Source organism: Glarea lozoyensis (genome assembly GCF_000409485.1).
Source record: "Glarea lozoyensis ATCC 20868 chromosome Unknown GLAREA6, whole genome shotgun sequence".
In the NCBI taxonomy this organism is placed as follows: domain Eukaryota; kingdom Fungi; phylum Ascomycota; class Leotiomycetes; order Helotiales; family Helotiaceae; genus Glarea; species Glarea lozoyensis.
In genome coordinates, this window is record NW_007361001.1 from 2,317,189 (window position 1) to 2,342,722 (window position 25,534).

General features: G+C 46.2%; 10 protein-coding genes across 10 annotated transcripts; 5 read left to right on the forward strand and 5 right to left on the reverse strand.

The window, feature by feature from the left end:
• Window positions 1-1,011: 1,011 nt before the first annotated feature.
• Window positions 1,012-2,705, forward strand: GLAREA_03091 (Multidrug resistance efflux transporter EmrE; the record flags this gene model as incomplete). The annotated part of the gene is made up of 2 exons (XM_008088176.1): window positions 1,012-1,338; window positions 1,398-2,705. The coding sequence occupies 2 exons, from the start codon at window positions 1,012-1,014 to the stop codon at window positions 2,703-2,705; spliced, it is 1,635 nt and encodes a 544-aa protein (XP_008086367.1).
• Window positions 2,706-3,349: 644 nt separating this feature from the next.
• Window positions 3,350-5,629, reverse strand: GLAREA_03092 (uncharacterized protein; the record flags this gene model as incomplete). The annotated part of the gene is made up of 1 exon (XM_008088177.1): window positions 3,350-5,629. One exon carries the CDS (start codon window positions 5,627-5,629, stop codon window positions 3,350-3,352), a length of 2,280 nt encoding a protein of 759 aa, XP_008086368.1.
• An 897-nt stretch (window positions 5,630-6,526) lies between these two features.
• Window positions 6,527-8,985, forward strand: GLAREA_03093 (uncharacterized protein; the record flags this gene model as incomplete). Its single annotated transcript, XM_008088178.1, has 2 exons — window positions 6,527-8,806; window positions 8,872-8,985. The coding sequence occupies 2 exons, from the start codon at window positions 6,527-6,529 to the stop codon at window positions 8,983-8,985; spliced, it is 2,394 nt and encodes a 797-aa protein (XP_008086369.1).
• Window positions 8,986-10,087: 1,102 nt separating this feature from the next.
• Window positions 10,088-12,910, forward strand: GLAREA_03094 (uncharacterized protein; the record flags this gene model as incomplete). Its single annotated transcript, XM_008088179.1, has 3 exons — window positions 10,088-10,201; window positions 10,255-10,754; window positions 10,807-12,910. The coding sequence occupies 3 exons, from the start codon at window positions 10,088-10,090 to the stop codon at window positions 12,908-12,910; spliced, it is 2,718 nt and encodes a 905-aa protein (XP_008086370.1).
• A 569-nt stretch (window positions 12,911-13,479) lies between these two features.
• On the reverse strand, window positions 13,480-14,427 carry GLAREA_03095 (uncharacterized protein; the record flags this gene model as incomplete). The annotated part of the gene is made up of 2 exons (XM_008088180.1): window positions 13,480-13,708; window positions 13,760-14,427. The coding sequence occupies 2 exons, from the start codon at window positions 14,425-14,427 to the stop codon at window positions 13,480-13,482; spliced, it is 897 nt and encodes a 298-aa protein (XP_008086371.1).
• Window positions 14,428-16,379: 1,952 nt separating this feature from the next.
• Window positions 16,380-17,963, forward strand: GLAREA_03096 (uncharacterized protein; the record flags this gene model as incomplete). Its single annotated transcript, XM_008088181.1, has 2 exons — window positions 16,380-16,601; window positions 16,695-17,963. 2 exons carry the CDS (start codon window positions 16,380-16,382, stop codon window positions 17,961-17,963), a joined length of 1,491 nt encoding a protein of 496 aa, XP_008086372.1.
• Window positions 17,964-18,757: 794 nt separating this feature from the next.
• GLAREA_03097 (uncharacterized protein) lies at window positions 18,758-20,128 on the forward strand (the record flags this gene model as incomplete). Its single annotated transcript, XM_008088182.1, has 1 exon — window positions 18,758-20,128. The coding sequence occupies one exon, from the start codon at window positions 18,758-18,760 to the stop codon at window positions 20,126-20,128; it is 1,371 nt and encodes a 456-aa protein (XP_008086373.1).
• A 421-nt stretch (window positions 20,129-20,549) lies between these two features.
• On the reverse strand, window positions 20,550-21,493 carry GLAREA_03098 (uncharacterized protein; the record flags this gene model as incomplete). The annotated part of the gene is made up of 2 exons (XM_008088183.1): window positions 20,550-21,106; window positions 21,139-21,493. 2 exons carry the CDS (start codon window positions 21,491-21,493, stop codon window positions 20,550-20,552), a joined length of 912 nt encoding a protein of 303 aa, XP_008086374.1.
• A 442-nt stretch (window positions 21,494-21,935) lies between these two features.
• Window positions 21,936-22,994, reverse strand: GLAREA_03099 (uncharacterized protein; the record flags this gene model as incomplete). The annotated part of the gene is made up of 1 exon (XM_008088184.1): window positions 21,936-22,994. One exon carries the CDS (start codon window positions 22,992-22,994, stop codon window positions 21,936-21,938), a length of 1,059 nt encoding a protein of 352 aa, XP_008086375.1.
• Window positions 22,995-24,270: 1,276 nt separating this feature from the next.
• GLAREA_03100 (uncharacterized protein) lies at window positions 24,271-25,440 on the reverse strand (the record flags this gene model as incomplete). The annotated part of the gene is made up of 2 exons (XM_008088185.1): window positions 24,271-25,119; window positions 25,171-25,440. The coding sequence occupies 2 exons, from the start codon at window positions 25,438-25,440 to the stop codon at window positions 24,271-24,273; spliced, it is 1,119 nt and encodes a 372-aa protein (XP_008086376.1).
• Window positions 25,441-25,534: the final 94 nt, after the last annotated feature.

Here is a 25,534-nt window from a genome sequence, read left to right on the forward strand (position 1 = left end):
TGATGAAGAGAAAGATTCTTAATGATGAACGAGATAGGTAAAGTCTTATATCATTTACAGATTCCGCATTGCCCCGTATCCATGTTAGGAGGTAAGATAGATATCAGTGCAGCATTGCAGTAGGTACGGTTCCACCATAAAAACTTTACCACATCTACAGCAAATCATCCGAGAAACAGTCACCAACAGGCCATACAAAACCACTTGATTTTCATGCCGTACGACCTGAGCCTTGTCTCCAGGTATCAACCAACCACAGAGTCACAATTACACTTGCACTCATTGCGTCCACTACCATCTTGACCGAGAATGCTCAGCTCAAAATCCGCAATCGCAAGTTCAACGTACAACACCGAGCAATTCCAAGGAGAAACAACAAAAACAATGAGTAAACCCGGAGAAAGGTAAATCTGCGGCCCTGCAAGCTTGATAAACTATGGGTACCCGCACGTTATACTGTATGATGCTGACCAATGCTATCAAGAGGACGGGTTTATCCCACGGTCAAAATGTTACCCACACCACAGCTTTGAGCCCGGTAATATCGAAGGCGTAGGGGCTGTGGTATGACGTTGGAAGTTTGGAAATATGTGGAAACAGGGGTTGAACTAAGTTTATTTTAGCTCAAGGTAGAATGTTGTTCTCTTTCTTATAAGTTGTATCAAACAGCAAGAATGAATAGTGAGGAAAGGTTTTTGGGGTTGGAAAATCGGCGATGGGAAGATGGGTGAAAGCTGCCGTGGAATCTATGAATAGAGCTTAGCGTCAGGAAATACCCGAAGATTATCCAGATAACCTCAACTTCTCAAGTCAGGAGAACAACTCGAGACTATACAGAAGCCCCACCACTGACATCGTAACATATCTGGACCATATCAATCTTCCAATATGTCGCCAGTTCGACAGCCGTATCGTTGAAACTCCACAACTACTATGCCTCACTCGACGCGAGCATCCTCGGCGACCCGGGTCTCGAATTTTAAATTTCCGGGCGACACGACCAAGACAAATATGCGATCATCGATGGAACAGTTCCCGGACCACGTAGAGCCCACAGATGCGCAATCGTCATACAAGTATTCTGCAAGCCCAACGCGTAATGGGAACGGGTATTCAAATGGCGCGCCATCTCTCGACCGGTGGCAGCCGCGAAGAGATAGTGGTGTACGAGGAAGCGCTTGGGGCAATGGATCAACGAGTACAGGAGGCAGAGGACATGATAGACAAAAGAGCTTGAGCGATGCTTTCAGGACGATACGAGGGAGAGGAGGGAGTGTGAGCGCAAATGTTCATGAGATAGGCGATGCGTTGAAAGCACCTGTCTCGCCCAAATTAGTTGTTCGTAATCCTCCCAGTCAGAATACAAATACAATACTGATTGATTGTGAAATGTGCAGATTCTTTGTATTATCTGGTATCTCTCGAGCGCACTTACGAATACGTCTTCTAAATCCATTCTTAATGCTTTCCCCAAGCCGGCGACTCTCACAATGATCCAATTCGCATTTGTCGCATCATTCTGCCTCTTCTTCTCCTGGCTGTCGACGGTATTTCCAAATCTGAAAAGTTCAGTACCTGCTTTAAGACACGGCATACGATATCCTACACGCGAAGTAATTGTAACAACTATGCCCTTGGCCGCATTTCAAATCGGAGGACATCTACTCTCTTCCACGGCCACCGCCAAAATTCCCGTATCTCTAGTACATACTATTAAAGGACTTTCTCCGCTCTTCACAGTCTTCGCCTATCGTCTTATATTCGACATTCGCTACCCTCTTACGACGTATCTTTCTCTTATCCCTCTTACCTTGGGTGTAATGCTGGCATGCTCTGCCGAGTTTAAAGGCAATATATTTGGCATTCTTTATGCCTTCCTCGCCGCGATTATCTTTGTTACTCAGAACATATTCTCGAAACGCCTCTTCAATGAAGCAGCCGCAGCAGAGGCTGCTGGTCAACATACGCATACAAAGAAATTGGATAAACTTAATCTCTTATGCTATTCGTCTGGAATGGCGTTCCTTCTAACAGCTCCAATCTGGTTCTGGTCGGAAGGATTGACGCTTATTCTCGATTTCCTCTCCTCGGGAACCGTGGATCTTACTCAAAAGAAAGGTACTTTCGACCACGGTCGTCTAGCACTTGAATTCATCTTCAATGGAACATTCCATTTCGGACAAAACATCATAGCCTTTGTCCTCCTCTCCATGGTGTCTCCAGTCACATATTCCGTCGCCTCCTTAATTAAGCGAGTCTTTGTCGTCGTAATAGCCATAATCTGGTTTCAAAACCCCACCACCAAAATCCAAGGTCTCGGCATCGCCCTAACCTTCTTTGGGCTCTACCTCTACGACCGCACCAACGAAAACAACAAAAAAGCAGACCGCAAAGCCGCAAACCTAAACATAAAATCTGAGTCCCTCCTCCCAACGTCCAATACCTCCTCAAGTCGTAATCAAAGCGTCATCTTCGAGTCCCCCACTGCCACCTCCAACATCCGTGGCTTCTCAAACGGCTACGCCCTCTCCCACTCCATCCCCTCCGACGACAAGAGATCCGACGATCCACCCGGTCGAGGCGGCCGCGCTCGCGGCACGAGTAATGCATCCTGGCTTCCGCCGGGAACGAGACAGGAAGAAACATGGAGACCGAGGGAAAGTAGTCTGATTAACGTGAAGGAGAATAAGCTTTCTGTAAATTAGCGTCGTTGGGAGTATTGGGATGGGATAGGGGAACTTTGTATAAGCAGGCTCTGAGATTGGGGACGTAATGTACCATACCAGACCCGTTATTGTTTATGGGATTGAATGATTATATAGATTCCATTGGAAGGCGTTTCTAGAGAGCGTAGCCGCTAATGCTGTTCGCGCGTTTGGATATTGTGGAGTTGCTGGTGTATGATAGATAAGTACCTAGGTATAGATAAAGACGAGCATGAATGATGGTTGAAGATAGATACATGTTTGAAATCGGTGTCTTCTCACTTTGTTTACATTGAAAAACAATGCGATGTAGAATACAAATTATCTCATTTCGTACTATGATACACATATAATATGGACTGTTCCCTATCCACACAGCCTTTTAAGACCAACGCCCTCGATGCCTTTTCCGGGAAATCCTGTTTCCTTAATTGTCGCAGACATGTTTATCCATCCAGGGTCATAAAATCCGCCCAATGCATATTCATAATACAAGTATTTCCCGTCTTGTGTCCTGTAATCCGCAAACCTGTACACCTTGTAATATCCACGCGCCTATATCATTGATAGTAAGACAAATAATTTGAAAGAAAATGAAGTAATTCCCAGTGATGTCTTGAACCCCTCATCACCATGCATACGTGCTATTCATCAATATCCTCGCCATTCCAATCATCATCTCCAGGTGCTTCCTCGTCGAGAAAATCAGCTTCGGTGACTTGTCTCTCGGCAGGTCTCAGATTGTCAATTCTGAGATCGACTACCTCACACATTCCCTGTATAACTTGTGCATCGACATTCTTACTTTTAAGTCGAAGCGGTGCATCGTCGCTATCCGAAGACTTGTTCTCACTATTTCCAGGAGATGATGGCCAGGCAAACGGACTATCAATTCCAGCAGTTTGCTTGAGGATGTTGAGTTCGCGCGATAGCACGTTCCCACGGCGTGTACTATCTTTGGGCGCGAAAGGAACATCCTCTTGTTTTTCGTCGTCAGAGGTGTCTGAACTTTCGACGTAAACATTGGGTTTCGTCGGTTGAGCACGGGAGCGTTGTGAGCGACGAGTCGACGTTACTTCTTGGGAGAGTGAGTTATTGACAGAACTTGGACTTGACACGCTGGATGGTCGCTGGCTAACGTTCGCCTTTGTTTCCCGGACTGGGATGGCTACTTCTGGAATGCTAACAGTGCTAGGTATTGTGCTTAGTCGAGGTTTGATGGTAGCATGGTTTCTCGGAGAAGTTGTAACTCGCTTGAATACCCGTTCAATATCTCCTAACCACTTATCTCGAAATGAAGCGCGATCCCGCCAGCCAATATTCAAGATAGCTTGGACAGTCAAATGTCGAAGATCACGAAGCGTGGCGGCACTGTCCAGTAGGCTTTGAAAGAACATTTCCGCTGCCTCGGTTTCCCATTTACGCAATTGAATGAGCTCGATGAGCTGTAGCTTCGAAGGCCAGGTTGGTAATTCTCCCGGATACAACAATTGTTCGAAAGCAGGTTCGGAATCGTGATAAGTGGCATGTATGTTATAGTAGGTGAGATTCATTCTGAAAACTTCGAGGTCAGGGCAAGCTGTGCCGAGGACTGTTAAAAACGAGATGCTCAAAGAGGTGTTGTGGTTTAACGTAAGCTCTTGAAGCAGACGGCCATGTGTACTAAGAAATCCTGCAAGGTCCTCTGCGTTCACCTCCCAACAATTTGTGATCTCTAGACGGCGGAGGGTTTTAGGTAGCATTGGAAGTAACTTGCTGTTAACCAGGGTTGATGACTCAAGGATCAGATGATCCAGATTCTTTAATGGCTTCAATGAATCCGCGAGGATGATCTCATGTCCTGGGTCCTCCTCATTCTTGCTGGAGTTTGGTATTTGGTAATTCACAATAGCCAGCTTCCGAAGTCCAGAGAATGATGGTTTAAGATGTACCTTGATAAGCTTGTCAATTGGCCATGTCTTTCCTGCGAGTCTAGAGGACCACCGCCAACTTCGTAATCTGCAAACGCTTGTCTTTTCTCCTTTCGATGCATCCGCATCTTGATCGAAGTACTCCAATGCATCGAATATATTTTGAGGATACGTCCATTTGATGGTTGACTCCAAATCTCTGAACGGTGACATGTCTTTTTGGTGGTACAGTTCCAGGTCCGCCAGAAGAGGCAAGTCTTTGATCAGGCTGTAAAGATCAAGAAGCCCATATCCTGGAAGTGTATATGCAGCGACTTGACCGACATTTATGCAAAGTGACTTGATCTTACGTCTGTAGTTGAGAGAGCGAGACGCTGGATCTGCTTTGATAGCATCGACCAACTGGTGCGCGTGGATCATTGGAATCAACAGCGGTGACTTATAAAGCACAGTCAGCGCTGGTTCAGCAAAGGCGCGACACATTCTTGACATGTCCAAAAGTAATCGCTGTGAGAGTGACGGTTGGAATGAGTTGATGTCGTATAAAGGACCTGCGGTATATTCAAAGATCTGAAGCAGGACTTGATATGGAAGTGTCTGCCATGGTGGAATGACGCCGGAGGGGATAACGGTGTTCCACGAAATTGCATCTGCTGGCCTTGAAGTCTTGGACCGCTTTTTAGGTTTTGAAGATCTCGTTACTCTCGCGGACGTGGTTCTGGATCGTTTTTGTTTCTTCAGGGCAGGCTGTTGCAGTTGTTGTGGTTCGTCCTCCGAAGGTTGCTGCTCTCGAAACTGTCGCAACCGGCTGGGTCGTTCATGATGGTGGGTTTGCCTTTTCCTAGGACTGCGCCTAGTGTTCGATCTGTGATTCGAGTCTGCGCTTTCTTCTTCGGAATCATCATCATCATCATCATCGGAAGAGGAGGACGATGGTTCGGCGTAAGAAATGGTAGGTTTCGCTCTGGTTGCACGAGGCGCATGGTGAGCCGATCTGCGCGAAGCGGAAGCCATGGAGGTCGTTGATTGGCCTCCGAGGTTGGTTTGAGGTTGAACTGCAGTGATGTGTACTCTAGCGCTTGTTGAAGAGATATGTCAAAACATATGGTAAAGCTAGACTTGTTCTGGTCGGGAGGAAAAGTGAATCCGCGCATCAAATGTTTGCAGTCGACGAGGTGCAGCAGCAGCGCAAGTGAATCACTACTTTAACAAAGGCCGATTAAAATCTGAGCTAAAACGTCAGCCTTGCGATAAGACTTCTTATCGAGATGCTCCACTTTAGTCCCTGCTTCTACTTCAACGACGCCTTACCTTTTAAGGCAAACACCATCCAATGTGGAACAGGTCTCTTGAGAATCTGTCCGACATAGTCCATAATCCCGGTCGTTTCCACGTTGGAGGCACAGGCTACGCGATAAATTTTGGTTTCCCTCACATATCAACAACGACTCTCCGAGTTCTGTATGCTTCGTATCCTATCGAGCCGTTAAAAACACGACCTTCTCCCCGAAATCTAATCAGCGGTTTTTTCTCTCAGAGAAAATACACTATATATAATCCCGCTCACCATATAACTTGACTTCTCTCCGACGGACGCGCTTTCACGCGTTGTTTAATCCTCGCATTTGCGACTCACCACATCCTACCAGATCGAATCCGAGAAGAAGTTTACTTCTTGTCTTGGGGCGGCCGAATGCATGATATTGATATAAAGGTACGGTCACTTGATTTGTCGATTGGGACATGCGCCTTCATATGCGTTAGGCGGATGCGCCTGCATCAAAACCATGAGCAATGAGTACAAGCTCTGCTGAAGCAGGTGCTTCCATTCTTTACCTTACTTACGCCAAATCGATCCATCCGCCGTTCTTGCGGAGAAATGTTCGGAAAACACTCTTTTCACTAATGCAAATGGGTTCAACGCTTTCTATACTTAGCCCTTCAATCCGGGCTCCCAAGGTGCATGGGAGTGCAATGCCACCCGATGGTCATCATACCATTCTGCAAGAAATTATCCCACCGGCCAAGCGGAGGAGAACTGAGATTTCAACAGATGAGGACAATAATTATTGTCGGCAGCCTCTGGGGCAAGTCAGTAACGAGAGCAGGACATATCCCAAGGCTCTCCATCGATCAAACGGAATCGATCCTGTGAACTTCTATGGCAAGCCGATAGTGGTTGGATCAAAAAAAGTGGACGCTAAAACCCATGTACGCAAAGTGTACACAGGGACTCCTGCTCAAAGACCAGTACCCAGTCATCTTACCAATTTTGAGCGGGCGCTGAAAATCGATCTTTTGGGCATCATAAGCTCCGAAGAGGCTGACAGTCGTGAGTCCCTGGACTCTATAATATCAAATAATCCTGTTGATATTGAATGCGATTGTTATGTCTCCATATTTTGGCGCAATGAAGGCAGGGACTTTGATCTCAAGTGCCGGCATGTTCATCGATACACGTTGCGTCTTGCTATTGACAGAGATGGAAAAATTGAGAGGCAGTTCCTGGGACCGGAAGATAGGCCGTTTGTCTTCTCAACTAAAGACTTTTACGTCAATCGAAAACTAGGAAGCAGCAGAAACAAGGGCATCCAGGGATATGGAAAGTATCTAGAGACCACGCCTGATTTTGCAGATAGCTACAGGCTCCAGATCAATATTGAACCTGTCGGTTTCAATAAGTACTGGCCAGGGCTCGATCTGCAACCTTCCCTTGATGGAGTAGCGACAGAGACTAGTCTTTACAGCAACACAGCAAGTATATTTGGAGTCTTTGACCAGTCCCGAGCTCTACCACTTACTTCAACTCTGCTCGGTGAGAAAAAGAGGACCAGCTATGAACTACAGCTAGACATTTCATGGTCACAGGCAAATACACTAGCCAGTCATAAAGCGATCGAATCGCAGAAGGTATCACCCAAGCGAGAGGAGACTATCACCGCTGTCCCAGAAGACGGCTTTACGACTCCATCAAGAAAACGAAAATTCGAGCAGACTACCACGCCAGATAGCCCTAATGTTCGTTCTCAACGGCACCGCCCAGAAGTGGCAACATACAACCTGAAAACGCTAAGTGCTCAGGCTCAAGGACGTTCACCAAGAAAACAACAAACAAAAACACATCCGAAGGATGGCTCGGAGCAAGAAAACAGGGATGGATTGACAGTTTCTTATAATTTTGGGAAGGCCGACGCTGCCGACGCCCAGGTTCGACCTTGTAACGTCGTTTTTGGGCTTAGTTGTCCTTTCTGTGCTTGCTCAAACCAAAACCTCCAGCAGCTGAGATTACATTTGTGTAATGAGCATAGCAAATTCAAATTCTCTTTGCGTCGTTCAAATCCGCTACGGATCAGTTTCTTCGTAGAACTGGTCTCCAACTATACAACCTCGCACGGTGAATCACAAAAAGGCATTCAGCTCGGGAAACCATTGACCCTCTTTGATTTGGAGAAATATCTCAGTGGTGACAAAACTTGGGTGAAAAGCCGACAAGGTCCACAACACAACTTAAGAGCTCACGAGTCGAGTAACAAAATCATTGAAGCTTCATCTTCTTCATCATCAGGCGATTCCCTGAGGTCTTCGCCGGACACCTCCCATTATTCAGACGGGCAAACAATTTTGGAGCCGATAAAGATGACCATTACATCACGAAAGGCAGTAAAGGTTCCTAAGACCCGAAAACCTTTATTTCACACGATCACAAAGAAGGCTCTGCGACCAGGGGATGACCTTTCGAGCAGTGATGAGGAGAAAGATGAAGCCTGGCTTGAACATAAACATCGCGATATCATCTATGACTTCAGCGATATTGGATTTGAAGAAAAGGAGTACATAAACCGCTGGAATCCCTTTATCACCCAGAAGCAATATAGTACTCGTACATATCTACCACAAGCTATCGCGGAATTCATGGAGAAGCACAAAACATGGTTAGTTGAGAAAGACTCGAGAAAAGCCGAGTTTGTCAAGCAATGCGAGACATTCATCCTCCGAGGTGACATTACTGAAGGTCACCTCGATGAACTTCTAGCTAGGTTGAAGGTGGAAAAAAACAGACTTGCCACGAAAATGGATATCGACATTGATGATGAGCTGCCACCAAAACCTCGAGGTGAATTGGATTGCGTTTGTGGACAGCGTGTAGCTCTTGCTGCTAGTGGTGTGCCATGCCGGGGCAAAGCTACTAATGTAAGCTGCTCCTTTCTTGCTACTGCTCACCTTATCTCATGATGTCGCTGACAAGCTGCTGCTAGAATTGTCCCGGGCGTTTCTATCACCGCCAGTGCGCTGCGAAATCTGGCCGCGAAATAAGAAAGAAGTGGTTATGTGACCATTGTTTTGATATTGAATCTGTGACTGTATCATAAAGGGCGTTTTCTTTTTAGCATGGCGTATCAAAGGGCATTTGCGGTTCTTGTTTGGGTGGGGGAATTCACAGCATATGCATACCGAGGTAGGCAGTACATTGATTGGAAAAATGTTGGGCCGCAACATATATAGCGGAGAGGCCTAGTTTATCGGATGAAGATACTGGCAACGGCATTCATCACGATTCTGGAGGAGGTCTCAAAAGAGACACGAGAACATAGAGAATGACTTGTACAGGATACTCTTGATGGAGCAATCCACGTGACTTTTGTATTTATGCAGCAATTGCCCAATTCGGCCTTACTTCCATGACACATTGTACAGTACAGTGTTTAAAGTAAAGAAAGCCTGATGGTACCTTTCGCGAGCACCGCTGCAAGCGTGCGTTATGACGAGAAGTCTTTGAAAGGATGGTACTCGTAACCCCGAAGAACTAAAACCGGTCCGGACTATTCTAGAGCAGACTCCAGATCCAGACCAGACCCAACCAGCAGAAGCCCAAGCCCACCCCCGGTGGATCCTGCGCGTCTCTCGCGTCTATCGTTTTTGTGGGCCTCTGCCTCTGATCATCCCCTCCCGCTCCCAATCCACGTCTCAGCGCAGCCACAATTCCCATCCAGCGCAGGAACTCTATCCGAAGCAATCACCACAACCGTATCAATCAACCCCCGCGCAACACCAACGCCAGCCAAATACCCGATCGACGATTTGTTTTCATCACAACTGCCGCCCGCGTCAAATTGATGCGACTTGGAGATTCTGCAGCTGAGGCTCCTCGCACATGCTTCTATGAGGGCGCGCTGGATGCTGCATGGGTTGGAGGCCGCGGTTTGCGACAATGAGCTGCCCTTGATCTGAGGAACAAGAGCTTGCACGATCGAACACCAGAGATACCACACGAACTACCCGAGAAGTGGCTACTAGCTACTTCACACATCGGCGCGTATTAGCTGTGAATGCGCAGCCGAGTCGCATTTTTATTCGCGACTGCCCTAGGCTTTCCGTCTCGCGACAGTGACGAAGTATCGAGGAAACATCTCGCCCAACGAGTCCACCACAACAAACAAATCATTGGCTTCGACACAATCTCAGTTGGCCGCGATGGAAAGTAAGAGGGCCGAATCGGGCGCCTCGAAAATCAACCCGAAAGACAAAATCGCCCTTGAATCTTTAAACAAAGAAATTGACGAACTAAGAGAAACAAACCTCCCCCATGTAAGCTCGTCACTTTCTGGCCCCCTCTACACCGACTGACAACAGCCTTCTAGATTCCACATCTCCTCTTAGTCAACACCAATAATCCCTTTCTCCCCCGGTTTCCGCACGAAAACACAAACACCCCCTTCGAACCCTGGGAAGTGCAGTCCCTACAGTATATGACCTTGATCGCCGACGCTGATAGAGGGACTGCTCTTGCAAAAGGTAATTGGGAGGATGAATTCTTGGGACCAACCTCAGCCAGCGCGGATGCACGCAGCAATACGCCGACACCGAATCCTTTCAATAAAGACGCAAAGAAAGCTTCTGTGAAATATTCCATAAAAGATTACAAGAACATGAAGCAGACAGGAGTCAAGCCTTCTCCAAAGCCACTAGCTGCTGATGCAGAGCGCAAAATAAGCCACTCACGAAATACAAGTGTTTTGTCTACGGATACCCCAATGTCTCGGGTGCCTTCTATGGAAGGGGGCTTGGCAGGTGGGAAGCAGAACGGCGTTAGCTCTGCTGTCAACTCAAGCCGATTTGAGAAAGGTGCTCGTGAAGAGAGGTTAGTAGCCCTCCAAATCCACTACTTGCAGAATGCTAACGCAGCTCATAAGACCAAACGAACCGCGCTCAGTACCACAAGAGCGAAAAGAGAAGTCTCGTCTGAGCATGAACGGTAATATCGACTCCACGCGCCGTGCTCCTCAAAGCAAAGAAACAAACATCTCCGTCTCAAAGAACGATCAACAGCGTGCCGCACATCTAGTGAAACATGGCCTTCCTCCACGACCCCAATCCCCGCGTCGAGATAAGCAGGCGACTGATTCTAAGAAAAGACCTCTGGAATCCGCTGTAAACCCGGCCGAGAAGCGAACAAAGGTTGACCAATTGCGCCCTACCGCAGCACCACCAAATAGCTCTACGAGACCTCGTTCAGACTCGAAGCCATTTCCAACAAAGGCTCAAAAACCACAAGCAACCTCCTCACAGGCTTCGAATTTGACCAAAAAGCTTGGTCAGAACTCCAAGCTCGCGGACCAAACTAATTCCAAAACACAGTCGGAGCTACCAAATTCCGAGAAACCACATAACCTCCCTCCACTCCTATCGCCACTACCTGCTGATCTCGATAATGGTCCTGTTTCCAATGTCTCATCCTCTGGGTTTGCGAAGTCTGGCAAGCTCGATTCAGCTAAAAATTCCTCCTCCAATACACCTTCAAAACCGAAGCATCTGAGTCAAGACACTATTGTCGTGAAAGACTCTACTCTTCAAACATCACCTCTTTCCACGCCTCCCAAGTCGAAGTCTCCTCCATTCATTCTGCCGCCATTGTTATCGCCAGGTCTCCCAGAAATTGTAGAGCAAGAGCTTCTTCGTTTGCAACAGAAATCCGCAGAACAAAAGACAGCTGCGCTCAACACGGTTGAGGCGCGTCACGAAAAGGCACGGCAACCGGATACACCCGGTGTTGCCCGAAAGACCATAAAGTCGAAAGTTGGCCACCCTCCAAAGAAGACTAACGCAGATTCCAGTAAGCCGCAGGATCTCGAGAAGTCTGGATCTTCGACCAAGCCGTCTCTTATCGTAAAGCTTCCATATAAAAAGGCGTCAAAAAAGACAATCGAACAGCTTCTAAGACTAAAAGCAAAACCGTCCGCTGATTTTATAAAACTAGAGGCAGTCAGGCTTGGAACACAGAAAAATACCCCTGTTGTCCCAAGTCAAGACTCAGACCCCGAAGAAGACACCCCAGTGGCAACTGTTCCGAAAGCAAAGGCAGCGCCTCCACCCAGCAAAAAGAGACCTGCAGAGTCTAGTGACGTACGAGCTCCCGATCCGCCAGCTAAGCGAAAAGAGAAGGAGAAAGAACGAGAGGAAACCCCAAAACCAAGCGCTACTCAACTCAAACCTCGTTTCAAGTCGCCAGCACCCACTAATCCAAGTGACAAGAGTTTACTAGCTACCCCGAAGCGAGGAGATGCGATGAAATCAATTGCGATGCGCCGAGTAGATTCCAGTGACGGCCACGCGCGTACACCTCAAGGAACAGCCATCAGTACACCCGCCAGCGCAGAGAAGCCTCGTGCTAACGGTGAGGTTCGGGTACAAAGTGCCGAGATTGAGAGACTGCATGCCGAGGAAAGGCGCCTGACGGGACTTGCTATAAAGGTCAAACATAAGATGGATGATATAATGAAGTTCAAGGACCTAAAGCAGCGCGATAATATAACGGATCCTGAAAGAAAACTAGGCCTGGGCATTGGACTGGAGGCTCTGACTGTCTATATGAACGCATTCAATGCTCAAACGCGACAGCTGCAGCTGCAGAAGCGCCCAATTTCTTCTGGATCTTGGGAGTCTCTGATAAAGTTATGGGAGTTTATGGACGGCAATTGCCGTGCTTTCCCCATACTGCAAGCTCTGGCCGCTGCACTGGGAGCACTCATAAGGGAGGAGCTACGACGTTCCGGTGTGGAGTCTATCAGTTATATGAACCGGGAAGCAAAAACCCTCGAATTGCTAAAAGCCAACGACAGGGAGCGAGACAGGCTCTGGATTCGATACCATTCTTCTAGATTGGTCATGGCTGAGCTTGGTGTCACAGATGTCGTTGGGCCCTGGACCACAATTTCCGAAGCCACAAACTTTGCCATGGATGTCTTGGGGGCGTACTCAAAAAAGGAAAAACTGAACTGGAAACGTGAAGTTGGATAATTCAAGATTTCACGATGTGCACCATTCAAGATCATAACATGGCGAGTACCAATAATGGGTTACCATTTTCTGCGTTCGTTCTCGGCGCTCTGATCGGCTGGTCACTTGTATCCACGCCTTTCCATACCATTCTACTTCGACATGGTCTGTTTAAATGCCGCGCCAACAAGCCATTTTTGTGTTTATTACGATTGAAACGGGACGGAAATACAGTTGACGATTTTCATTATTGGACTTTTAGGAAGAAGGTGGGAGGAGAACGCACTATACCCCATGATTTTTTCTGATGATTGCGCTATTCAATTTACTCTCGAAGAGAAGAAGAGTACATAGTGGAATGTAAGGTATAAAGGCCAAATGGAAAGTGCTTTGTATGAGTAAATATGTACCTACTTACATGGAGTTCGAAATGGGCGTTCCAAGGTATGGTCGAATAAATAGTTCAATGAAAATGTGTAATACAGCTCTGACGCCGTTGTGGTTGTATTGTTGGTACCTTGCCTCCTGTTTTCCATAACTAATTACTTGTACGACAGTCCCAAGACAGAGTCCATCCTGACCACGAATTCTTACCGAGATGTGCAACCCTTGCTACTATCCTCGATAAATATGCCACCATATATTTGGCCCTCGTCAATATTATTTTCTTGAAAGCCATCAAAAACAACCGTCTCTGTCTCAGTTGGTTTCTTGAGAATCCCGATCTGGTATTGGCCGCCACCAGAGTTATCACTGTGAATTGGTTTAGTAACCGGTCTGAGTGGCTCATAGTCCTCTGAATAGAGCACCTGAAGCGTACTATAACCAATATTAGTATTCGCACAAACGTCTTCATTCAATCATTCATACTTTGCAGGAATATCCATCACAATCCCAAAATTCTGCCACGTATCCCTCTCGATCCTCGTCGTCCAAATCACGTTATTTCTCCTATCCAAAACTTTCCACAACCGCTTATCCAACCCCACCGTCGACACATTCGTATCGATGGGTTTATCCTGCGCTAACATCGCACCAGCATTCAAACTCCATTGATTGCTAGAGTAATCTCCCGCTTCATGCCATACATTCATGTATTCATGCGTCAGATTCATAGAACGTCGCGGGTCTTGGCGAATACTCCAGTGGAATGTTCTAACTCCTTCATTTGAAGCATCACTTCCGTTTCCCAGGAGAAGTCCTGCTCTTCGAAATCCAGGTTGAAGTTTTCCGCCTGCGACGAAGAGAGAGGCATCTGAGATTGTTACTTCAAAAGGGATTGAGTTTTTTGATTTATCGAATTTGGAGGGCTCGACGTGGGGGTATTTGATAATTTGGGCCCAGGTTAGGTTTTGACTTTTGACGTACTTGGGATTGAATGGTGAGGAGGTCGTGTCGAATGTTGAGGGCGGTGAAGTCTTTGGGATGCGTCCGTCAAGGACGACTGGACATTTTGTGCTGGTTTGAAGAGATGGCAAAGCCGTCGTGGAGGTTGCTAACAGTGCTACCAGTACGGTAGAGGTAAAAGCAGACTTCATATTTGCTTGTATTTTTTGATGTTTAACTTTTCAGGCTCAGTCACGAAGAGAACATCCTCCGGCTGTGACTTTTTATACAATTTAATGGTTTCTCTAGCGTGCATCTCGCTGCCTTGAAACTGGGAAAAATACTTTAAGCATTTCGGCAGCCGGCTATGCAAGTGAACTTTAAGACATTGGATGCAGTGACTTTGCTTTCAGCCTCTATATAATGTGGGGACCCCTTTTCTCAGGAGGTGATACGAAACATCAAAGAAAGATTAAGCGAGCTTGTAATTCGATCGAGATGGTATCTTGCGACATTGAGTGCATGCTCATGGTGAACTTTACTGTTGCTGACGCCAACCAGAATTCTTGGAAGTTCAGTAACACAAATCTTGTGAGGTGATAAATTCGAGCAAATTCGCTGAACAAATGTCTTCCAAATGCGGGGTATTGCGGTCCGGAATTTCCAATGGTTAAATTCATCCCAACTGTTCCCGAGCGGTAGCTGTTAAGTTCGTCAACTAAGTAGGCTTCAACCTGAAAGAGAAAGTAAAATTAGTGTGTTCTGATCATTTTTATTCTCCAAGAGTAGACTAGAAACAAAAGTGGTCCAACCGCAGCTTCCTTCACAACTTCTAAATACATGGGGACAGATTGACCCAAAAGACACTCGCTCATCCTTGTCTTACTGTAGTGTAACCTGCAACGTTGATTTTACGAGCTCAAGCGAAGGAAATCTGACGACAACTTCAAGAAAACTCAAAGCAGGGAAGCTGTTCTTTGCTCTTTGAACTTTGTTTTGTTAATATATCATGATTCAAGGTGTGGTGATTTGTGAAGGGTAGGCACTCAAAGATTTCCATCAACAAAATGCCAGAGAAGTTAATCATTTCGAGTGAAATGATTTCTAGACTTAACATCTAGTCAATTCCTGTCGAGTAGCACTAAGACAATCTGATTTATTTACAAAGTCATGTTTAAATATGTTGTTGATAGTTGGTAAACAAGTATGTCAGCAATCAGTATCTATTGCGTGACGAGAACAAGTTTTTTAAATACACCGCTTCGAGTCTTTGTATGCGCTTCAAAAGTTACATTCTATAGTAACTGCGCACGTTGTCGTTTCCCAGCTATCTTGAATGTGAAAACTCATCCCTTCTCGTAAGGCATTGTTTCCTTGTGCCGCTGGTCAATTCAGGTGGTCAATGGAACGAATCATGGACTTGGTTCTTGGAGCGGGATATACTTGATACTTCAGCGTAGTTCAAGACATCCTAACTCAAGAACGTTTTGCAGCAGACATATTATTGGCTTTCTACTTAACGCTCCCGATTCTGTATTTGGAATGATGTGGGGCATTTTGTGCTGCGCCGTGAGTTTACAGACATGCGAATTTTGGTGACAGTAAGCTTTGCAACCGTTGGTTCAGATCGGATTTTTGGTAGGGTTTATTTCGTAAGTCTGCGAACGGGTGTCCCGCATTTTGGTCAAATGACTAAATAACCCTTTTGTTGCTACAAACCCCAGATAGGGGACGTAAGGACAAGGAACGGCCACTCTTGCTCTGTTCATAAATTGAGCTTTCCTGCTCTAGTCACCGTATACATCACTTCAAACGATGAACCAACATTGCTACTACGATTGGATACCTTATCTTCCCTTTTACACATGTCAGCCTCTCAGATGCATAACTAACAACAGGGGATGCTCCTCCTTCTCTCTGGGCCGTCAGCCCTAGTAAGGGTATCATAAGCCCGACCCCTGAAGTTTGGTTTGCGCTGCCCAACATATGGCTGCCTCTCTCACTTTTTACGAGGAAACCAATGTATTGAATTTAGGATTGCTACCCTTGCATGTCCGCGGATTTTGCTATATAATGCCGAGAATTCCTTGTCTTGCTTGTTACTTCATATATCAAGCTTCTGGATCCCAGTACATAGGAGGGTAGACTTGTGAATTTGTGCAAGATGGGTGTTTTCAAAAGCAAACTCGTTCGTCCTGAACGTGTCGCGACCGATACAGTGCTCCCTTTACATCCTATGGACGACACTTCGGTTAACAAATCCTTTATTTTATATCTAATGCTTCGCTTCGACGACATACTAGATCCTGAGAAGCTTCGTTCTTCCTTGGAGACACTCCTGGAGCATGGAAATTGGAAAAAGCTTGGAGCAAGACTTCGCCTAAATGTTGGTAACCCACTCCAGCTTACACTCATGAAAGAGGCAGAAACTGTGGCCAACTATGGCGATTACTATTTATTAGTATTGACATTGTAACAGGATCAAGGGAAATTAGAATACCATATTCCCTCGGAGTTTTCCTCCAAGCGGCCAGCATTCACTTACACCCATGACCAAAGAGAATGTTCAATTGAAGAAGACTCCTTAGCTTCATCATTGCCAAAATCTACCGCCAATGCCGTTCCAACAATATATTCAGGCACTTCCAAATGGTCCTCCTTGTCTCACAATGAACAAGATCCAACACATATTAACGATTACTTGTACCAAGATAGACCTCAGCTTTCGCTTCACATTGTATCCTTCAACGATGCTACCCTTGTGTCTGTCGGATGGCCACACACTTTGCTGGATGCTATGGGCCGAGCTGAGTTATTCAAAGCATGGATTCTCAGTCTTAACGGTCGTGTTGATGAAGTTCCAGACCTTGTAGGCGTTGACTCAGATCCTCTTGCTAATTTCGGAAAGACTTGTGTCGAGGAGTCTGCAATAAAACCTTACAGCTTGAATGGCTTCGGATTCTTTGTATTCGTCATCAATTATATTCTCGAGGCGGTTCTGTATCCCAAAGAAACCTCACGTCTGGTCTGTCTTCCAGCTTCGACCCTTGCAAAGATGAAATCTCAAGCGGTCTCCGAAGTTAAGGCGAAAGATTCAAAAGCCTTCCTCTCTGATGGCGATGTTATTTGCGCCTGGTGGACTCGCTATGCTGCTCTGTATCTCAAAGGCAAGAAGGATCGCACTGTTGTCGTGATGAATGCTTTTGGTCTGCGGTCAACGCTCGCTTCCCCTCAATCGAATGGCTCATCACCTCTTCTTCCAGAGGGCAAACCATATATCTCGAATTGTGTTCAGGCGGTTTTTGGTTTCGTTCGATTATCAGAAATTTACGACAAACCATTATCCCACACCGCCCATCTCGTCCGTAGATCGCTCATAGAACAAGGCACGTACGCTCAGCAAGAAGCATTGGCGTATGAGGCCAAGCGCCTCAAAAGACACGTCATTTATGGAGGCAGTGATTGCCTGATGATTGTCTTTAGCAACTGGTCAAAAGCAAAATTTCACGACATCGACTTCTCGGCAGCAGTGGTGAAGAGAGGCAAAGGGAAAGAAAACAGGGTTGGAAGGCCGACTTACATCCACACAAATGGATACAGCAAAGGCTACTCTACGAGAAATGCCGGTCCGATTCTTGGAAAGGATGAAAATGGAAATTATTGGATGCTTATGACGATGAGGGACGGGAACTGGAAGGCAGTTGAAGAAGCTTTTGAAAAGGACTGGGGATCGCCAAGTCGCATATGAATAAGTACGTGCAGGATACCGGAAGCCACAGCAGGACTTGTCGAAGGTTTGGAACACAACTCAATTTCAGATTAGTTACTACAAAAAATATTTGTTTTATTATATTTACATAATAAACCAAATAGCGTGCAAAAGACATTGGCTTTGCGAGTTGTCAGATGGCCATCATCGTCATATCTTCCATGATTCGTCGATGAATCGACGGAAGCTCATGCACTTGATAGAAGAGGCGTCATGCGCAAATAGCAAGTACGCATCCCATGCATTTGTCTATGTGTATATCGTCCCTACTGATAATGCTGTGTCGTTTATTCAGGAACTTTGCTTCCTGGTTGTCGTATGACACAATTTACCTCTACCTCGGCTCGCAGAGGATATGATAAACGGCCGAACCTGCTTTTAAGCGTAAGATTAACTTGGAATTTCCTTTCAAATGAATTTAAATTTGTTAAACCTACTGAAATTATTTGTCCTAATATCACATTCTGTAAAGGGTTCTGAGCAGACATCGTGCTTCGACTTGTCCTCATCTCGTCCACCGCGAGCTTGGCATCTATGAAAAGGGGGCATATCACATGACTCGCTTGACAAGGTGGATAAGGATTACATAATGATGTATACTCAAATGCGACGACGGGAAACATGTCAAACGACTTAAGCTCCTCGCACGGCTTCTGTGAAACATGCTCGTGCTCAAGACCTAGAAATAGTATTTCTTGTCCAACATGTCCATAGCTGATGAGTGTCCAAAGATTCCTATTCCTTGGTAACAACATTAATAACATCAAAGCAACATGTCACTCCCCTCAAATGTGAACCGCAGATATATCACGGTTGCAGCCGGCATACTCATTGTTTTATGGCTCTGGGTAGCCTTTGATAGACCCTACGCACCAGAGCGCTTGTGGAACACAAATTCTGGTATCGACAGTACAAAGACCTCAGACGTCTTCGATTTCCCGCCTGTCAGATCGGAAGCAATCCAGGAAGTTTGCGGGAATACGGAATGGAACTCCAGTCTCATCTTTACTTGCGACAACAATCGCGATGGTATTGGGCATGTACGCAACTCAATACTCAATTGTGCTAGATTCGCGATTCAAGCAGGCGCGGCGCTTGTGTTACCAAAAATCATAGCCCGGCAATCAACGGTCCACTCTGATCCTGAGACAGACACGGGTTTAGGCAGAAGGCGTGGTGAGGTTCTCAAATCGATGGACTATATGTTTGATGTCGATCACTTTGTCCAATCCATGCGCCTATCGTGCCCGGAAATGCTACTCATAAAGAATACGGAGCAGCATTTCAGTGATCGTCGAAAAGAGCTTCAGCCAGAAACCCTAGTGCTCAATCGCCCAATTACAGGCATGGAACATCCAGAAAGTTGGCCCTCACTCTTTTCTAAATGGGTCGAGGATCATATCCCACCGAGACATGAGGAAGGGACGCTCAAAACTGAGCCCATCGTTATCGATCTCCAGCAATCCTTCCTTTCTTACCCAATTCATTCTGATGGCCATAAATTCGCGCACGACTTCGGCGAGCTTCTCAAATTCCGCGAAGACACCCGTAGCCTTGCTACTGCTGTTTTACTGGAGCTGCAAGAGTGGCACGACATGGATGGCAATATCTCGGATTCGATCATAACACCATCTTTCTTTGGCGCTCATCTCCGGACGTCAGAATTTGGTGAACACCTCGATCGTCGACATGTTGCACCTGCTCCCTTTATGCATTATGATGGCCAGTCCATTGCATATCTGGAGCATGCGGGTGCCGCGCAGATAAGCCTGATGTATGTGAGCTCTGGAAATCTTCTAGATGTCGAACGTTTGAAAAAATCAGCTCTTGGCTGGGGAATCGACATTACCCACAAACATGCCCTCCTCAAAGGGAAACATCAAGATCAACTAAGAAGTCTTACTTGGGACCAGCAAGCGCTCGTTGACTTCTTAGTACTGACTAAATCACAAGAATTTGCAGGCGTGGGACATTCGTCATTTTCGTGGAATATTGCCTTGAAACGTCAGCGTCTTGAACAGTTGTCAGGGCAAGAAGTCGGACAAGCCATCTTGGATGAAGAGGGAGAGTGGAGTGATGGGCTAAGTACCCTCTATGGAGTTCGAAACGGATATGTTGAAAGTGCCCAATGTATGTGGGAATAAACCCGCCGTGCTGGCCACAATTCTTTAATAAATTTATTTCTTCTTGACTTCAAGGTTTTAGTCAAAGTGTTGAAGTGTTCTTAAGTGTTGCTCTAGGGGCCGGTGGTGTATGCTGCATCTCTTCGACACACGTTCGATTCCCTTTTGTTCGATGCATATTCCCTCAATGAACTTTTGTTGCAACGTTTCTAGCATGGCATAATTCACAGTCCCGAGATCATAGGTTGTTCACTCATGGCTATAGATATGTGGGGTGGCTGTTCCAAGAAGATACGCTTTCGTAAATATCCAGGCCTTGCGTCGGTTTGACGTCGTATTGAACTGACTAGACACATAAACGCTGATCTGCTTGGATTTTTGCTAGTTGTTGCTCAAGGGTCATGAACCCAACTACCGCTGATTTACTGTGTAACGAATGCGTCTATACCAGCCAGTTATTGTTCATATTGTTTGGTAGCTTAACTTTCGTTGATGATACAATATCCACTGTATACAGAATGCGATCAGCTTCCATTCCAGCCAGTGTTCTTGCGTGTTGATTTAGTCCGTATTCCACAATATGAAACAAAACTTCGATTCCTGATTTCTCCAACAGTTCGACTTTGCTGTTCAACTTCTCGACAGCTTGGCTTAGTTCTAGCGAGGTGCTTCTGATAGCTTCAATGGGCATAATTCCACAAATGTAGTCGGTGAGGATTTCCGAGTCAGCCACTATCACTATTTGATCGATGTGGACCCGAGCTCGCTTCGCCTCTTTTATCTCTTTCCTCAAAATTGATAATGCTTCTATAGCTGCGGTAATAGTACCGACAAGATGAGAGTCTTCCTCGTTGAAATCATCGTGGGTTTGAATACTTCCGGATGGATAGTGGCTGGTAAAAGGTCCCGCGGCATTGTCGCCATAAGGCCCAAGCCAAACTCCCCAAGTGTTTTGGCTCAGATTCCCGACTTGTCTCCTGCTACCCAGGCTACAATCGACTGTGGATTAGACTCGGTGCGGAACCGCAGACCCTTAAGTCGAGGATTCTGCAAAAATTCAGCCCCCCATCTCTGGAAATCATAATATCTGTTCGTCCAGTGGTCGTTCTCGCTCTGCGCTGAAGTTTCTGGTCTATTCCGTACCAACACTTCGCTTCTTTCATCTCTTGGGCTTTTTTCGTCAGTCGGAACCGAGGAATTGTTCTTTGACAACAGATTCGCCGAGTCTGTGTCTTCTTTGGATACGTCAGATATAGCTTGTTCTTCACTACACAGTAGGTTGGAGATTTTCATCTTCTCTGACAATGAATTGGCCGGGTCTGCGTCTTCTTTGGACATGTTAAACATAGCTTGTTCGTCATTGCACAGCAGATCGGAGACCTTCATTTTACTTTGTTCTTGGTAAACAGCCTGGCGCTGATCGTCGTTTGACTCTTCCAATTTCCTTTTTTTGTTCGGCGAACTATCGTGTATACAAAAGCGTCCAAATCGGAGTTCAGAATCCGTCATTAAGCGACCTTCACAATCAAAATAGAAGGCAATCGTCCCAGCCGTTTGTTGATGGGGTGGATGTCTGCGTTGATCTACACTTTTCGAAAATTGTTCCCCCAAAACTCAAACGGCACGTCTTTCAGAATCAACTCGCAACAGACTTCATGCAATCCGTAAAATGATAAAGAAAGAGTGTTGGTATGACCGATAGCCCTAAGGATGTTCTTAATGCTGTATCTAGTTCAAATGATAAGCAGCGCGCGCGTAATGCACCAAATGTCTGAGGGAGACTGGAAAAGAAATAAGAAAGCGAGTTGGAGTATTGGTGAAAGCCAAATCATCTGGGGGATCCGGAAATGCTGCGAGGTATTATCTGACCAGCAAGAAGCGAATCATACAACTCCTCATGGAAGATGCTTTGATATAGACTTGCGATTCTACTCAATTTGAAAGTGCCTTCCCTAGCGAGTCTCGAAGCGTCCGCAACACTGTCAAGATCAACCAACCAGAGCTGGACACTAGCTCCAAACTGTTCCACTCGGGCAATAGCTTGACGAACATCTGTGACTAACTCATCCTTCTCGCTTTGATCTGCGGAGCAGAGCAGTGACTTCTGATTAGCATCTCTTTGCGAGTGAGTCTTTGACTTTGGACTCATGTGCTCAATAGGCCGGACTATATCGGCGGTTCTGTTTTTCGTTTCCTTTCCTTTGGTGACCGAGAGGTTGTCCGTAAGTGCGACATCTATTACTGATGCTACTGGTCCTGCGTCTTGCGTGGACGTCTCGCATGCATCGAAGCAAAGTGCGTGAATAACTTGCTCATTCTCTGTGGCAATGACAACCTTCGAAAACGGGATAGTGCCTTCCAATTTTTCTATGTTCTGACTCTGATCCGTAACGCTCGCTGTAGCTCTCCAAAGACGTTGTGCTCGCGCGTCTCCCTTGTACCGCTGCCGCCGCCGAGAGGTTGAAGTGGTTGATAAGGATGATATGCCATCTGGATCGTCTATCTCTTTAACCTGCAAGTAATTCTCTTCTAATTGAGACAAAGACAAAAGAACGGCGTATAACTCGGCAACTTCTCTCGTCGATGAATATCCCTGTGGCACACGTTCTGCAATATTGAAGCACGAGGTGGGTGAAAAGAAGACCCCAGAGCCAGATCTGACGAAACCCCCGGAGTCATTACGTGTTACTCCAGAGACGAATATAACAACAGAATCATTGTCGGATGAAAGGCGGCGAACGGAGGCGAGACAGTCGTCTTTAATTGTAAGGCCATTCTCTTCTTGCGAGAAAAGATGCGAGTTGGGCTGAAGTTCATCGTCCCATGAAATGGGCGCATCGGGGTGTCCAGAATCGCGGTCAGGGAGGGAGGGTTCGCAGAAGTCCATCTTACTTCATTACTTCTGTAGTAAGTCTTCTGTTTCTTAGTGTGGCGGTGAACAGGTCCGAGGCTCTCTAACACAGGTTGCCGGCCCCAATCTCTGAGATTGAGTGTGTCGGATGAAGTAGAGGTATCCAGCAAGTCGGGGGGATTTTATTTCCGTAGCTGTCATGTAGCAGGCGATACACCAACAATATAGCAGATGGTGAATAACAACCCCAGTCTAAGCCTCAACACAATATTCACCTATACTTGGTGGTTGTGGAGACTCGTTACTGGTGAATCTGAATGTTAATACTGTATTGGGATCCATCAAGGTCTCCTCACAAACCCTGTCACTTCAAGCATCCATGGATACTCTATATGTCATTTCATCGCCGTTATAGTAGCTACAACAAGACATTTCTCCAGAGACTCTGTGTCTTTATGTTCCCGTCGGCTCGTTCCAGGTATTTCGAGTGACTTCACTTGCTACTTTGAAGTAAGTCATAGTTCTGTGATAGGAATACTGAAAATCTTCGTGGATTTATCACCTATCGTAAAGGAAGTGAAGGTGAAGGATATAAACCAAAAAAGAATGAGGGCGGCTCTTAATTGCGGTCGATTACAACGACTATTACACCGACTTTCAAGACAGATCGTTAGCTGCAGGTAGGTAGGTCGAGGAGACACAGCATCACATAAAGGAGTGTGCTTACTGAAGACTCGATAATAGTTGCATTCGGATCCCCATCACAGGTATTTGAAGGTATCTTGGCTTAATACTCTTTAGTCGCAATGTTCCTCCAGCGTCGCGCTTTGACGAATTTCTGCTCTGTGATTTTTCAGGTTCAATTACAGCCAACTTGAGGCCTGCTATAATAAGTTTGTGTTCAATGTAATCGGCAACTCCCTGTCATCCACAATCGACCAATAAGCATACCAACTCCAATGTCGCTGAGAGAGGATCAGGATACAGAGACAGAAAAACATATAGGAAAGTAATAATATATTCAAGGGAGCCAGAATTTTCCCGCAAACCCAAAAGCTGTACCAGAAAAAGTGCAGCCACTAAGCCGTCCAAAAAGTCCAAATTGCCTTCTATTTATAGAATACATGTGCCATAAATGCACCAAGATACCATGAAGTGTTCATGGTCTCGATCAAGTTTCATATACTATTGCGCCTATTACAATGGACCAACCTAACTCTGGAGCACAAACCCTGCTATTGTTAACCCATTACGCCAATACCCAATGCTAAAGAAGCCCATTCATAACGCCGTCAGCAACTTTATGAGCAGTTCAGGCCTTCTTGCCATCCAGTCGACGTCCCACACTAGGGTCTGGCTTCCTGTCAGGCTCGGCTTGCTTCTCAGGCTCTGGTTTTGCTTTCACGGGGCCACTTCGAAGTGTGCTACCCTGACCCGCGAAGTGAGGTTGAGCTGCATTCGCATTTTCTTTATCCTTATCTGCCTGCGTTTTAAGTGGTATCACATCGTAACCGAAGAATAGCTTGTTAGGTGCCAGTCTCAAAGGCTGCGGACCGTTCGTCATTCGTGTAGCTGGGGTAGGAAGGTTGGTGGAGGTGCCAGCAACAGGCGTGGAAGCTTTAGGAGTCGGTGTTTTTGCACCCTTCTTTGCATTAAGCTTCTGGCCCCCTGTGAGGAAATGTGAGGATGTAGCTTTAGCACCTGCTAGAGCTGCTGCGGAGGACGGCTTGATAGTATCATAGTTTATAGATTGAGCCATGGTTCCTTGATTATGCAACATTCCTCCCGCTGGAAGGACATGCCCACTTCGTGGTGTACTCGTCCCACTGCCACGCGTTGATGTAGGTTCAACATATCCAACAGGTGGAGCGAAATCCACTTCAACATCGGTCTCTAACATGCTGACCCCCATCTTATCGCTCTTGGGCTTCGTCTCGATAACTGCAATATCGTAGACAGTATCGTTGTATGTAAAACTGAAGATATCGCCTTTGGTAACCGTCGCAAAATCCCGGAAAGCCTTTTCTAGTACAGCTTTAGGATCTGAAATATCGAGGAAGTTCTTATTTTGCGGTTGTAGCTTGACAAATGTTGCTGGCGCAAGATCGGTAGATTTGATTTGAATCATGTCGCCGTCGTCGAGCTTGAGCGTCTTCATCATCTGCATACTGTTATTTCTCCATCCACGCCCAAATCGTTAAGACTTGCTCACCCATCTTGGAATGTAGACTCTGCCTTCCGCAGCAATGAATTCCAACACACCGGCGTGCGTATGTCTCCCCTCTTGTCCATTTAAAAGCTCGAAAAGCATAGGATACGTGATATGTAACCGTGTGAGCTTCTCCAAAGCCGAAGGCGGCATGATGATCTTGCCACCATAGTTGAGGTTATCGCGGTTAGGACCAGGGAGCATAACCGTAGGATAGCATCGATAGTATTCGTCGAAACGCTTCATGGCCCCTCCGCGCCGCTGTTGAAGCATATTATACATATCTTCGTCATCATACTGAAAGCCTGGGTTGAACTGAGGGAGAGTTACTTTGCGATCGAGCTTTGAAGACCAAGGAGCTTACCAT